Raw genomic sequence first — 12,761 nt, forward strand, 5'->3', positions numbered from 1 at the left:
AGTCTGCGGCTGTGCCAACCACTGTAACTCCAGTAAAGCCGCTGAATACTGTAACTACCTTGAAGCCTTCAAGTTTGGGAGCATCATCCGCCACCTCAAATGAGCCCGATCTCAAAGCGGAGAACTCAGCCGCTGCTCAGGCTAATCTTTCTCCGGTAAGCTCTCACATTGGGCCATGCAGAAATACAGCTCTTTATGAAGTTTGTTGAATTCTATTTTCTGGCTAACATTTATGTATGTTTATATTTCTATATTTAGACAATGCTAGAAAATGTGAAGAAATGTAAGAACTTCCTCGCAATGTTAATAAAACTAGCATGTAGTGGATCACAGTCCCCAGAAATGGGGCAGAATGTGAAGAAGCTGGTGGAACAACTCTTGGTAAGGTGGTACTGTAAAATCTTGCAAGCTCTTTAAGCATCCATAGAACATTTTTAAATAGGAAATAAAATATTTTTAAAGGAGGTTTATCTTAAATATTTTTTGGATAAACTTTACTTTTGCTTCTTGATAGCATCTTGGACTCATAAATATTGTCTATACAGTCGGCCCTCTGTATCCATTACGGTTGGTTCCAGAACCCACCACGAAGACCAAAATTCACGGGCTTCTCAAGTCCCATAGTTGGCCCTCCTTATCTGTGGGTTCTGCATCTGCGAATTCAACAAGCCGCGAATTGTAACATAGTACTACTCTGATCCTTAAGTCGGTTGAATCTGCGGATGCAAATTCGAAGATATGAAGGGCCAACTCTTTTACTTTCTGTTTGCTAGCTTTGCTTTCCCTTAAGTAAAAAAGGGGTTTGGAGAGAAGGTTGACTTTGTCACATAAAAACTTATTACTAGAACTGCATAAAAACTTATTACTAGAACTGCAAATGCAAGAAAACCAGACTGTCAACAAAAAATGAAATTCAGTTCTGTATGTCCAGACAACAAACTTTGTGGTACCTACAGAAGTAAGTTAACCTTCTTAGGTTTCAGTTTATTTCTTTATAGTCAAGAATAAATGTAATGATATTTGAGGTTTATGTAAATATCTTTTAACTATCAAATTAAACGTCTTCGGTTTCTTATAACCTCTTTCAGGTAAAATGCTTAGATACATTAAAGCAGATAAAGGTAGAAATTAGCAAATATTACATATTATATGCTTAAGAAATATACTGAAAATGTAACAAATACAACTTTGAATTTGTTTAACTACTAAAATCTACCAACTTTTCTGATAATATAATGAGAATTTTTTGTCTGTATTTCATATAAAATGGTCACTTTTTCCTAGCATAAAATGTGTATAATTCAAATATTGTATGGGAAAACAAGCATAGTTTATAAATATTAAAATAACCTTCTTTATTACTATTTTTATGCAACCCACAAATTGTTAGAAATAGAGCACATTTGAAAGTTAAAACTATTTAAATTTAGATATTTAAAACTACATATAAACAAATTTTTAATGTAACCTTTGAGCATCTTTTTTTAAGTTAAACATTGAGCTTTTGATCTTTGATTTTCAAGGTATGCTGGTTGTAAAAGGAGATCTGGTGGCTTGTTTCTCTGAGATGGAATATTCTAGATGGAGAGGCATAATGGATGGAAAGGAATATGTGTTCAATAAAACATTTAAAAATTTTAAATGCAAAAGATTTCTGTGAATTTTATGGACAGCTAGGAGCAGTCAGGAATTAAATATTATTTTATCTATTTAGCTTAAAACAGTGAATTGCAATTCTCAGGTATTTCTGTCTAGATACCTTTATAATATTCTTAAAAACTGAGAACTCCCAAATGTTTTTGTTTTTATGGGGTTGGAGTAAAACAGAGAAAATAAAAATTTTTAAATTTACTAGTTTATTTAATAATAACAGTAAATGCATTACATATTAGCATAAATAACATTTAAATGAAAACTCTTAATTTCCAAAACAGAAAATTTGATAAAAATTTTTACTTTGCTTTACATTTTGTAAATTCTTTAATATATGACTTAATGGAACAACTGGATTCCTATATTTGCTTCTACATTTAATCTGTTTTGCAATGTGTTATTTTGGTCAAAGTATTTGGAGAATATTTGGCTTCATGTGAAGAGGTGGTTGGAAGAGTATTTTAAGAGCTTTTCTTCAGATCATTATGCATATTCTTTATAGTCCACTGGGTTATCTTGTACCCTGAATGGATCGTTTACCCATGTATGATTTTTGGAACAGCTCTCATTTGGTCATCTAGAAGATAATGGTTTACTAAGTTGTACAAATCTACTAAAAAATCTCGCAAACAATCTCACCGGAAGAATTTTTCAGCACTGCAAAGCTATTAAGCTCAGGATTATGGTTACCAAACCAAATAACTTCTAATTCCCATTGATAAAAAATGTACAGCTCCTGTGTCTTCACTTCTTAATTATTCTTAACAGACTGTATACCATTGCCTCGTTTAGCCAGCCAGCTCTTCTCTCACTTTGCTTACTGGGATCTTAAAAAAAAAAAAATCATTTCTCTCTTGTACTCTTATCTGAAAAAACATCTTTATGTTTATTCATTTCATAGGGGACATGAAAAAAATAATGCCCCCGTTTAATGATGAACTTTGACTGTGTCACTGTTTAAAAGCTTGCTCTGTCTCTGATCATGAGTTACACACTTTTCCTCTTGTAAGATATTTGCAGACCTAGAAGTGTTTTGTTTTTTTTTTCTCTCCTGTTTCTCAGGATGCAAAAATTGAAGCAGAAGAATTTACTAGACAACTGTATGTTGAACTCAAGTCTTCACCTCAGCCTCACCTGGTTCCTTTCCTTAAGGTAGAGTTATGTGTTACTATGAAGAAATTGCTTGGATTAGATTACTTTAAAGTAATTTAAAATCTGAATATTTCAGTTTGATCTCAATTTAATGTGAAAATACTAACAGTATAGGGGAAACCTCTCAGATGTAATCTGTTAAGCATGTTCATAACGCATATTCTTTGGATTGGAGCACATTGGGAAAACAGAAGTAACATCTCATTCATGAAGATAACTTAATGATCATATTATTTAATGCTTGTTTCCGTAAAGATTTTTGACTAACAAATGCAGCCTCTGCTTTGTCCTAGTGACTCATGTTCTCTTATAAATAAACCATAGAGTGCCAAATTTAGTGGGAAAGCCATTATTTTTAAAGATTAGTTTATATTGTTAGCAGGCATACTCTTTTCAAAGATTTGTTGAGTTAAATAGAATTTTGATAGAGAACAGTAACTTTGTTAACAAGTGCTTAGTTTTGCAGACTAAAAACAGTGTGTTTCTTTTGGATGATCAAAAGCTGAAAAAGAAATTGAAATTTATAAAGCCATTAAAGATTTGGGATTATAGTAAGCCAAAGACTTACCTCATATGTTTTGAAATAATATATCGAAGAGTTGCTTTTAGAAAAATTAGGCATAATTGTCTAGAGGAGATGAAAAGAGACCTCATAGTGAAAGACTCTTTTTGGTTGCCTCATGAAAGAAGAATGGGAAAGGAGATGGGGCACCACAGTTTTGGAAGGCTGTTGAAATAGTGGAGATTGTCATTGGGAGGGTGACCATTTTGATTAGGAGGATGCCAATCATGTGATATGAAGTATAGCTGAAGTAACTGAGAATGTTTTAGCCAGAGAAGACTGGTCTGGGGAAGGGAAGATTAAAAGGTCAGCACAGTACAGGACATCCAATGACCAGTGCCCTATTTTCCAGGGCCCCTCTACATTGAGATGTTAGAGGCAGTTCTTCCTTGGGTGCCTTTCAATGCAAATGTTCTGTGAGCTGTAGGTGCTCTTCGTGACACTGACAGCTCTTTTTAGTGTGTCTGTATTTCATGCTCACTGGAGACACTGGGGGAGATGGAGGGAAGTAAGGTAGCATCTACTGTGTGTTCTGTGTTTTGCTAGATACTTTACTTTTAATGTGTATTGTTTGGACTTAATTTTCTTATCAGTCTTTGGAAAATAGGTCCTAGATATTATAGTATTTTCCATTTTGGAGATGAGAAAATTGTTTAAATTGACCTAGCTTTTGATCAAACATATGTGTAGAATATAGCCTGACTTTACTGGCTTACCTTGAAGTTACCAAATTGTCACCATCAAGTATGTGCACTTTGTATCAGTTTTCTATGGGCTGTTATTAAGCTGTATGCTTTTTTTTTTTTTTTTTTGCTTTATAGGGCCTCATTCACGGCATATGGAGGTTCCTTGGCTAGGGGTCTAATCAGAGCTGTAGCCGCTGGCCTATGCTACAGCAACGCCAGATCTGAGCCTTTTCTGGGACCTACACCACAGCTCACAGTAACACCGGATCCTTAACCCCCTGAGCGAGGCCAGGGATCGAACCTGCAGCCTCATGGTTCCTAGTCAAATTCGTTTCCGCTTTGCCACACCAGGAACTCCAAGCTGTATGCTCTTTTCTTGAGAATATTTTTTTCTCATCCTTGAGAACTCTGGAGGTTTGATGTTGCATAGGGTTGTGGGATTTGGCATTTAGGCTTAACTTGGCCAAGCAATCAAGTGATAATTTAACATTCGTATTTTTATTATTGTCTCTAAGTCTTTAACATTTCTTTTCAGTTGTGTTTTTCTCAAGTTCCCTCCCTCTATCTTAGATTTCTTGCTTACAGTTAATTGAGCAAATCACTTCATTTGTTCATGTATTTCCAAACAGCTTATTTTCTGCCAGTTTTAAAGTTTGGTAAAAAGAGCATGAGAAACTTTCTTTCCTTTGATACTATTTGTAGATATATATAATTGAAAACCTCTTTAGATAAAAATTTTTCTCAATCTTTTTCTTTCTTTTCTTTTTAGGGCCTCACCAGTGGCATATGGAGGTTCCCAGGCTAGGGGTCTAATCAGAGCTACAGCTGCCATCCTAAGCCACAGCCATAGCAATGCCAGATCTGAGCCACAGCTGCAACCTACACCACAGCTCACGGCAACACCGGATCCTTAACCCACTGAACAAGGCCAGGGATCAAACCTGCAACCTCATGGTTCCTAGTCAGATTTGTTTCTGCTGAGCCACAACGGGAACCCCCTCAATCTTTTTTAATGAAAAAAAAAAAAAGGTAAAAGAAGTAACTAATAGGAAAGGAAGGGAAGAGAAGCAAGAGTTTTTTAAGTAAAGACAGTCTGACTGGATTTAAATGTCAAAACAAGAATATCTTCGAAAACAACTCATGAATTTGCCAAAAGATTACCTACTGCTTACCTATTTTTCCGTCTTTTTTCCTTAGTCAAAGCCAAAACCAAAAAATCTCAGAGATGAAAAGGGAGAACCTTCTACTTTTTAGTTTAAGCTGTCTTTATTGATTTTTTCAGCAAGATACAAAGAAAGACCCCCCCCAGCTTAAAATCCAGTCAGAAAATATTCTCTTTCAATTAAGTAAATTGACCTTGCTTTCATTAGCTTTATTTTGATATAAAGGTTATCTAGAGTTTGAAAGTTCTTAAAAATCTTTTTTTAGATTCTCTTGTCCAATAAACAAACTTCCAGATACTGAAGTTATGAGTGATCTGTTATAGGGTTTAGATGAATATAAGTAGGATACAGTGTTTTATTTTATCAAACTAATATTTGATACAAAATTGATATCAAAGTATATAAAATAAGTTTAGTACTGAGACATAATGATTTTGTATTGAAAAATAAAGCACTTTGGGGCTTTAAATTGATTGTGTCCTGGATATTGACAGGATATAAATAATTGATTTCCTCAACTGAAACATTGATATACTTTTTATTTTACATTTTAAAGATATAAAATACAAAGTAGTTATGTTTTACTAGAGTTAATATGTTTAGATAAGTATTTTTTTCCTCCCATTTCTAGAAAAGTGTGATTGCCTTACGACAACTCTTGCCTAACTCCCAGAGCTTTATTCAGCAGTGTGTTCAGCAGACTTCTAGCGAGGTAGTCATTGCTACCTGTACCACAACAGTAACACCTTCGCCTGTGGTGACAACTGCGGTTTCCTCCATCCAACCTGAAAAGTCCATAGTTGGTTCTGAAGTGGCAACACCTGGAACTGTGTCAGTGCAAACTCTGAATCCACTTGCTGGTCCTGGGGCAGCAAAAACTGGAGTTGTGACACTTCATTCTGTGGGTCCAGCTGCTGTGCCAGGAGGAACAACAGCTGGAACTGTTGTGCTTCAGACTCCGAAACCTCTTGTGACATCTCTACAGAACACAGTGACAACAGTGTCACTTCAGCCTGAAAAGCCAGTTGTCTCCGGGGCAGCAGTGGGGGCAGCAGTGACGCTGGCTCTCCCCTCGGTAACTTTTGGAGAAACTTCAGCAGCAGCTCTTTGTCTTCCTTCTGTGAAACCTGTTGCTACTTCTGCTGGGACCACATCTGACAAGCCCGTCATTGGCGCTCCAGTCCAAATCAAACTTGCACAGCCGGGCCCCATCCTTGCACAACCGGCAGGTATTCCACAGGCAGTTAAAGTCAAACAACTAGTGAGTACATTTTATTTATTTCTCAGTTTATTACTTTGAAAATTTCAGTTGTTAAAAAAATTGGCAAGACCAGTAAAATGAGCCCCCATGTACATCTTGACCAAGGGTGACCAGTTGTTAATGTTTTACTGTGTTTGCTTTGTCTCTTCTCCTCTTTATTCACATACACAAACAAACATAATTTTTTCCTAAATCATTTGAGAGTGGGTTTTCTCTTGAGGAAAAGGATTTTTAAATTTTTTTTAGCATAACTTCAATGTACTTATCACACATGGGAAATTAATACTGACACATTATTTCCCCAGTTGTCTCAACAGTGTCCTTTATAGCTATTTTTTTTCTCTGATATTGTGTGTAGTAAAGAATTTGTATACTATTCTACTTGTCATTTCTTTTTAGGCTCCCTTAGTCTAGAACAGTTTGTGGCCTTTTGCAGTTCATTGTGTTGTAACCTTTTAAGTGCCTGGGCTAGTCGTTTTGCAGAATGCCCTTTATTTGGTTTTGTCTGATCCTTTCCTCAGGATTAGATCCAGATTAAATTTTTTGGCAGTGTTTAGTATGTAGATATTATTATGGTAACCTTTCTTTTAAAAATGTGTTGGAGTTCCCGTCGTAGCTCAGTGGTTAACGAATCTGACTAGTATCCATGAGGACTTGGGTTCGATCCCTGGCCTTGCTCAGTGGGTTAAGGATCCAGCGTTGCTGTGGCTGTGGTGTAGGCCGGTAGCTACAGCTCCCATTCAACCCCTTGCCTGGGAACCTCCATATGCTGTGGGTGTGGCCCTAAAAAGACAAAAAAATTAAAATAAAAATGTGTTGATGGGGGAGGGGGACAGTGAGGGGAGTGGATGAGGAAGAAGTTGTGTTTTTTTCCTACCCTCAGTAAGTTGGGAGGGTCTTGGGTGAAGGAAATCTCAGCTGTCTATTGATTAGTGTTTAGATCTGCTTCACACAAGACAAAACAAGTTTTATCAGAAGACTGTGGGTGTTCCTGTCGTGGCTCAGTGGTTAACAAATCTGACTAGGAACCTTGAGGCTGCAGGTTCGATCCCTGGCCTTGCTCAGTGGGTTAAGGATCTGGAGTTGCCCTGAGCTGTGGTGTAGGTTGCAGACGCGGCTCGGATCCCGAGTTGCTGTGGCTCTGGCGTAGGCCAGCGGCTACAGCTCCGATTTGACCCCTAGCCTGGGAACCTCCACATGCTGCGGGTGCGGCTCTAAAGGACAGGAAGACAAAAAAAAAAAAAAAAAAGGAAGAAGACTGTGAAAGTATCATTAACCTGTGGGAGATAGTACGTGGTGAATTAATTAAAAATCACGGTTTTTAGTAAAGTTCTCCCCTACCTTATTACTATAAAATAGCTAACTGTTCTGAGTGTTGGTGATTGCCCTTGTTCTCTCTTGTAAACCTTTAAGGCTGTGTTTTGAATAACTTTGTTTCAGTGTATTCCATTTCTTAGAACAGTAAAATTTAAGTAAACTTCCCAGCCTTGTTTATGCTATTAAGAAAAGACATTAGTATTTATGGATGATGATTGTCTTTGAGGCAGAGGGCAAGCTTTGGGCAGAGAATGAAAGAGGGATGATCAATTTGGATAGTAGTCAGTCTTGGGTAGGTAGGAAGTAATAGTCATTTCTTGGGTGTTAATCTTTTCTCATCCCTTTCTACTCTGGATTCTGATTTTCAAATGGAAAATAATCTTTTCTCATCCCTTTCTACTCTGGATTCTGATTTTCAAATGGAAAAACATACCTGTCTTGTGGTGTTTTTCTTGGGTGTCTGAGTTTAATCTGAGATGAAACCTTTAGAAGCAGTGATTCTTAAACATCAGTCTGAGCAGCCAGGTTTGGGAACCACTGGAAGGTAAATGCCTTGGTGAAAGGTCTCTTTTGGTAGCAGTGAACAGAACTGAAATCCTCTTTATGAGTCATAGCTGCCTCTTGAATCAGTGTTAATCTTTATTGAAAATCTATAGCATATCCATTCCTGAATTAAAATAATACTTTATAGTTGCATGGAGTTTTAAAAACATGTCATATATGCAGTACAGATTTTGCAATAGTTTGGTGAAGAAAAGACAGGGAGAAGGGTCCCAGAAATTTTAAGTGACCCATCCACTGGCACTCAGCAAGTAATAGATCTCCCATTAGAACCCAGTGTCTTTTGCCTTAGATGTTGTTGCTTATGGCAAGAACTTCTAGATTTCTAGAGTATCCTAAAACAGAAAACTGTCAGGTAAATCTTGATAGCATTTACATTTTATATGCTTGATTTGTTATATATTAGAAACAATTTCAATGAAGAAAAATGTGTAACACAAACTACTGGTAAATTTTAGGGATTTTTAAACTTCCTACTTTCATCCTTTAAAGAATGTAGAATTCTGCTTTCTTGTTTGGCCTTTGTTTCAATTTTAGTCAACAAATTTGATGTCAATATTCATATCTTGTTTAAAATGGCAAAAACCAGAGCAGCTAGACCCTGAAGATGCATTATAATCTGTTTTACAACAGATTTTTACCTGTGGCACAAAACAACATAAGCCATTTTGTATGATAATGCCACAGTGAGAATTGATTGAACTAGGACCATTTCTTCCTTCCTTCCATCCTTCCTTCCTTCTTTCTTTCTTTTCCTTTCCTTCCTCTCTTCCTTCCTTTCTTCTTTCTATTTTTATTTTTTTATTGAAGTATAGTTGATTTATAGTGTTTCAGGTGTATAGCAAAGTGATTCATTTACACACACCGAATGTATAACTGCAAAAGAGTAGAATATTTTATTCTCATATAACTAAAAAAAGAATATTCTATTCTATTCTATTCTTTTTCAGATTCTTTTCCACTATAGGTTATTATAAGATATTGAATATAGTCCCTGTGCTATATAGTAGGTCCTTGTTGGTGATCTGTTTTATATACCCAACTCCTAATTTGCCCCTATTCCCTGCACACTGCACAGAGAGAACTCCTCCAGCATTTATTTTTTGTAGACTTTTTGGTGATGGCCATTCTGACCCATGTGAGGTGGTAACTCATTGTAGTTTTGATTTGCATTTCTCTAAGTTAGCAATGTTGAACATCTTTTCATGTACCTCTTGGCCATCTATTTGTCTTCTTTGGAGAAACGTAGGATGTTCTTTTAAATCAACTAATTTAGAAAGTTAATATTACTTTAAGTTTGAATTAGATCCTTAACCCACTGAGTGGGGCCAGGGATCAAACCCGAGTCCTCACGGATGCTAGTTGGGTTCTTAACCACTGAGCCACGACAGGAACTCCCAAGAATCTAGTTCTTATAAATGATTAATCTTACTGATTATCTACCAATTTCAGCATAGTAATTATTATATGATGTTATACACTTCAACTGAAAGTTGAGTTTGACATTTTTTTTGTCTTTTTTGCTATTTCTTGGGCCGCTCCCGCGGCATATGGAGGTTCCCAGGCTAGGGGTCTAATCGGAGCTGTAGCCACCAGCCTATGCCAGAGCCACAGCAACGCGGGATCCAAGCCGCGTCTGCAACCTACACCACAGCTCACGGCAACACCGGGTTGTTAACCAACTGAGCAAGGGCAGGGACCGAACCCGCAACCTCATGGTTCCTAGTCGGATTCGTTAACCACTGCGCCATGACAGGAACTCCCAATACATACTTGTTTTTCTTTTCTTCTTTTCCTTATGGAGTTTAAGAATAGTTCCATATCACATATCCCAGATCGTAGTTAATGTAAAAATCATAATTAATTTTTTAAGAAAAACTATCACCTGAAGAATGTTATATAGCTCTAGACCTACAGTTTCTACAAACCACTAGAACATTAAATTATGTTAACATCCAAGTAACACATCAGAAATTGACTTGTCAAGAGAAAAAGTTAAGGTATGTACTGTTTCACTGTTGTCTCTTTCTAGTGGTTCTTTTTTTGGAGGGAAAGTAAATAAAGGACATATTTTTAGAAATATAAAAGCTCTTTGTTTTGCTCACCAAGTAGGAGCAGATATATCATTTTAGGCATCTTATAGAGACTGAAATCCATCTTTCTAATTTCAGTCTCCGTAAGATGCATAATGTCTAAAATGGTACCTTCTTTGAAAGAACACTAATGAATTCTTTTATACTTTCTCACTCATGGTATTTTATGTTATATTGTTTAGCAAGTGTGCAGGAATATACTGCACATAAGCTACCAAGTGTTATAGTCATTAGGATGAGAAATGATGGGGGTCTAGGGTTATTAAATCAAGTGGCATATTTGCCTCCTGCTGCCTGCATGAACTTGCCTTGAATTGAGCTGTAGCCTGGGCCACTCATATCCCTGGCTCAGGAGTGCAAGTGCAGGCTGCAAGACTTCTTGTTCTGTGCTAGAGACATACACTGCTGCTGGGGGCACTTGCCTCTCCACCCCCATCCTTCCTGGCTGACCCCCAGGAAGCATGGAGCCTCCTCTTTCCACCTCAAGAACCAGCCACTAAGGCTGTGGATTTTTTTTTTTTTTTGAGTACCTGTCAAACGGTGGTATGAAGAATAACTCATAAACAGATTTCTAATAACATTTTATTACCTTCATGATTAAAATACTGAAAAGAATACCAAATAAGAGATATCAAGGAAGAAAATAAATAAGCAATAGGGAGATAAGCCAGAATTGTTAGTGTTTCCGTTTCCTTTTGAGTTTCAATTTGATTGCGTAAATTGGAGTCTCAGTGTATATTTATAGAATTTAAACCTGATTCCCAGCACTTCAAAATGCACAAGTATAATCTCAATTGAAATACATCATTGTTTTCAAGAGTTTTTTCTTTAGAATCATGGCAACTTGTATTTCTTCTTTAGGGGGCATTAGTTCCTATATGATTATTTACCGGGACATTTTTGGTTTCTTGTGTTACTTACTAGACTTAAAATTTTATTTACAAAAAAATAGAGTATAGAATAAATTATATACCCCCAGAATTCTGTTCTGAAGTCTACCTCTTAGATCATTTATATTAGCCATATATGAGTTTGAGGACCTATAAATAGCTCACTGTCAATAGCTAGCTCAAATATATGGTGATTTTTTCTTCTTTGAAGTGAAAATATTGAAATTCTGCTATTCTATTTTGTCTTTTTCTTTGAAACTGAAAATACAACCCTGCTATTACTTTAATTTTTCTTCCTTTATCCCCAACCCTTATTCTCTGGATTTAGCACTGTCATTTTTCAGATACTTTAAAAAAAAAATTGAAAGTTGTTATCTTTTAGAGGTATATTTTGAAATGCTTATAGATAAAAGATTTATCTGGAATTTGCTTTAAAATTAATGAGGGTAGAAGGAAGTGAGTAGGGATATAGATGAAATAAAATTGGTCAAGAATTAATCATTATTGAAACTGGGTAAAAATGTATAGGTGGTTTCATTTTATTGTCCCTTCTGCTTTTGTATATGTTTGGCATTTTCCATGCTAGGTTAAAAGATGAAAATAGGGTCCATTTGGAGATGTAAATTGAGCAGTATATAAATTTGAATTCCACTCTGAAAATTACAGTGTGAAACAGTCATGTTTTCAACTTTTGAATAAGATAGTTTTGCTACATACAAATTTAAATTTTAAGTAGGCATTCTTGGATGCTAAGATAAAGGTATATTTAGGTATAGTTAGGTGAACACAATCATTTGTTTTGTTTTTACAGTTGAAAGCTGGTTCTTTCCTAAAGCAGGTATAGTTGAATGATTATATTGATAGTTCTTGTTGTTTCAGGTAGTCCAGCAGCCTTCAGGAGGCCTTGCAAAACAAGTGACTACACTTTCCCATTCCTCAGCATTGACCATTCAGAAATCTGGACAGAAGACAGTGACAGTGAGCACTGCAATACCTGCCAGTCAGTTTCCTCAAGGTAAATTCCCACTTACCCCTGCCTCATCACCTTGTGTTTGGAACATGATGGGGTTCTGTGGATTTCTTTTAAGTTGAGACCTTCAAGAGAAGGCTGCAAGATAACTTTATTATTTTCTTTGTACAAAGCCACTTTTTAGGGGTGGGTTTGTGTGTGTGTTTATTTATTTATTTATTTTTTTGTCTTTTCTAGGGCTGCTCCCGTGGCATATGGAGGTTCCCAGGCTAGGAGTCTAATTGGAGCTGTAGCCGATGGCCCATGCCAGAGCCACAGCAATGTGGGATCCGAGCCGCGTCTCCGACCTACACCACAGCTGACGGCAACGCCGGATCCTTAACCCACTGAGCAAGGGCAGGGATCGAACCCGCAACCTCATGGTTCCTAGTCAGATTCATTAACCACTTCGCT

The 12,761-nt window shown here is 36.6% G+C and overlaps 1 protein-coding gene across 1 annotated transcript in view; it reads left to right on the plus strand.

The window, feature by feature from the left end:
* The window catches only part of TAF4B (TATA-box binding protein associated factor 4b), a 113,587-nt gene that overhangs the window by 18,707 nt on the left and 82,119 nt on the right, over positions 1–12,761 (plus strand). The window contains exons 4-8 of the mRNA XM_047794010.1: positions 3–155; positions 259–381; positions 2,716–2,805; positions 5,848–6,477; positions 12,218–12,353. Coding sequence (XP_047649966.1) covers positions 3–155; positions 259–381; positions 2,716–2,805; positions 5,848–6,477; positions 12,218–12,353 — 1,132 coding nt within the window. The remainder of the gene's footprint in view (positions 1–2; positions 156–258; positions 382–2,715; positions 2,806–5,847; positions 6,478–12,217; positions 12,354–12,761) is intronic.

Source organism: Phacochoerus africanus, chromosome 8, assembly GCF_016906955.1.
Source record: "Phacochoerus africanus isolate WHEZ1 chromosome 8, ROS_Pafr_v1, whole genome shotgun sequence".
Lineage (NCBI taxonomy): Eukaryota > Metazoa > Chordata > Mammalia > Artiodactyla > Suidae > Phacochoerus > Phacochoerus africanus.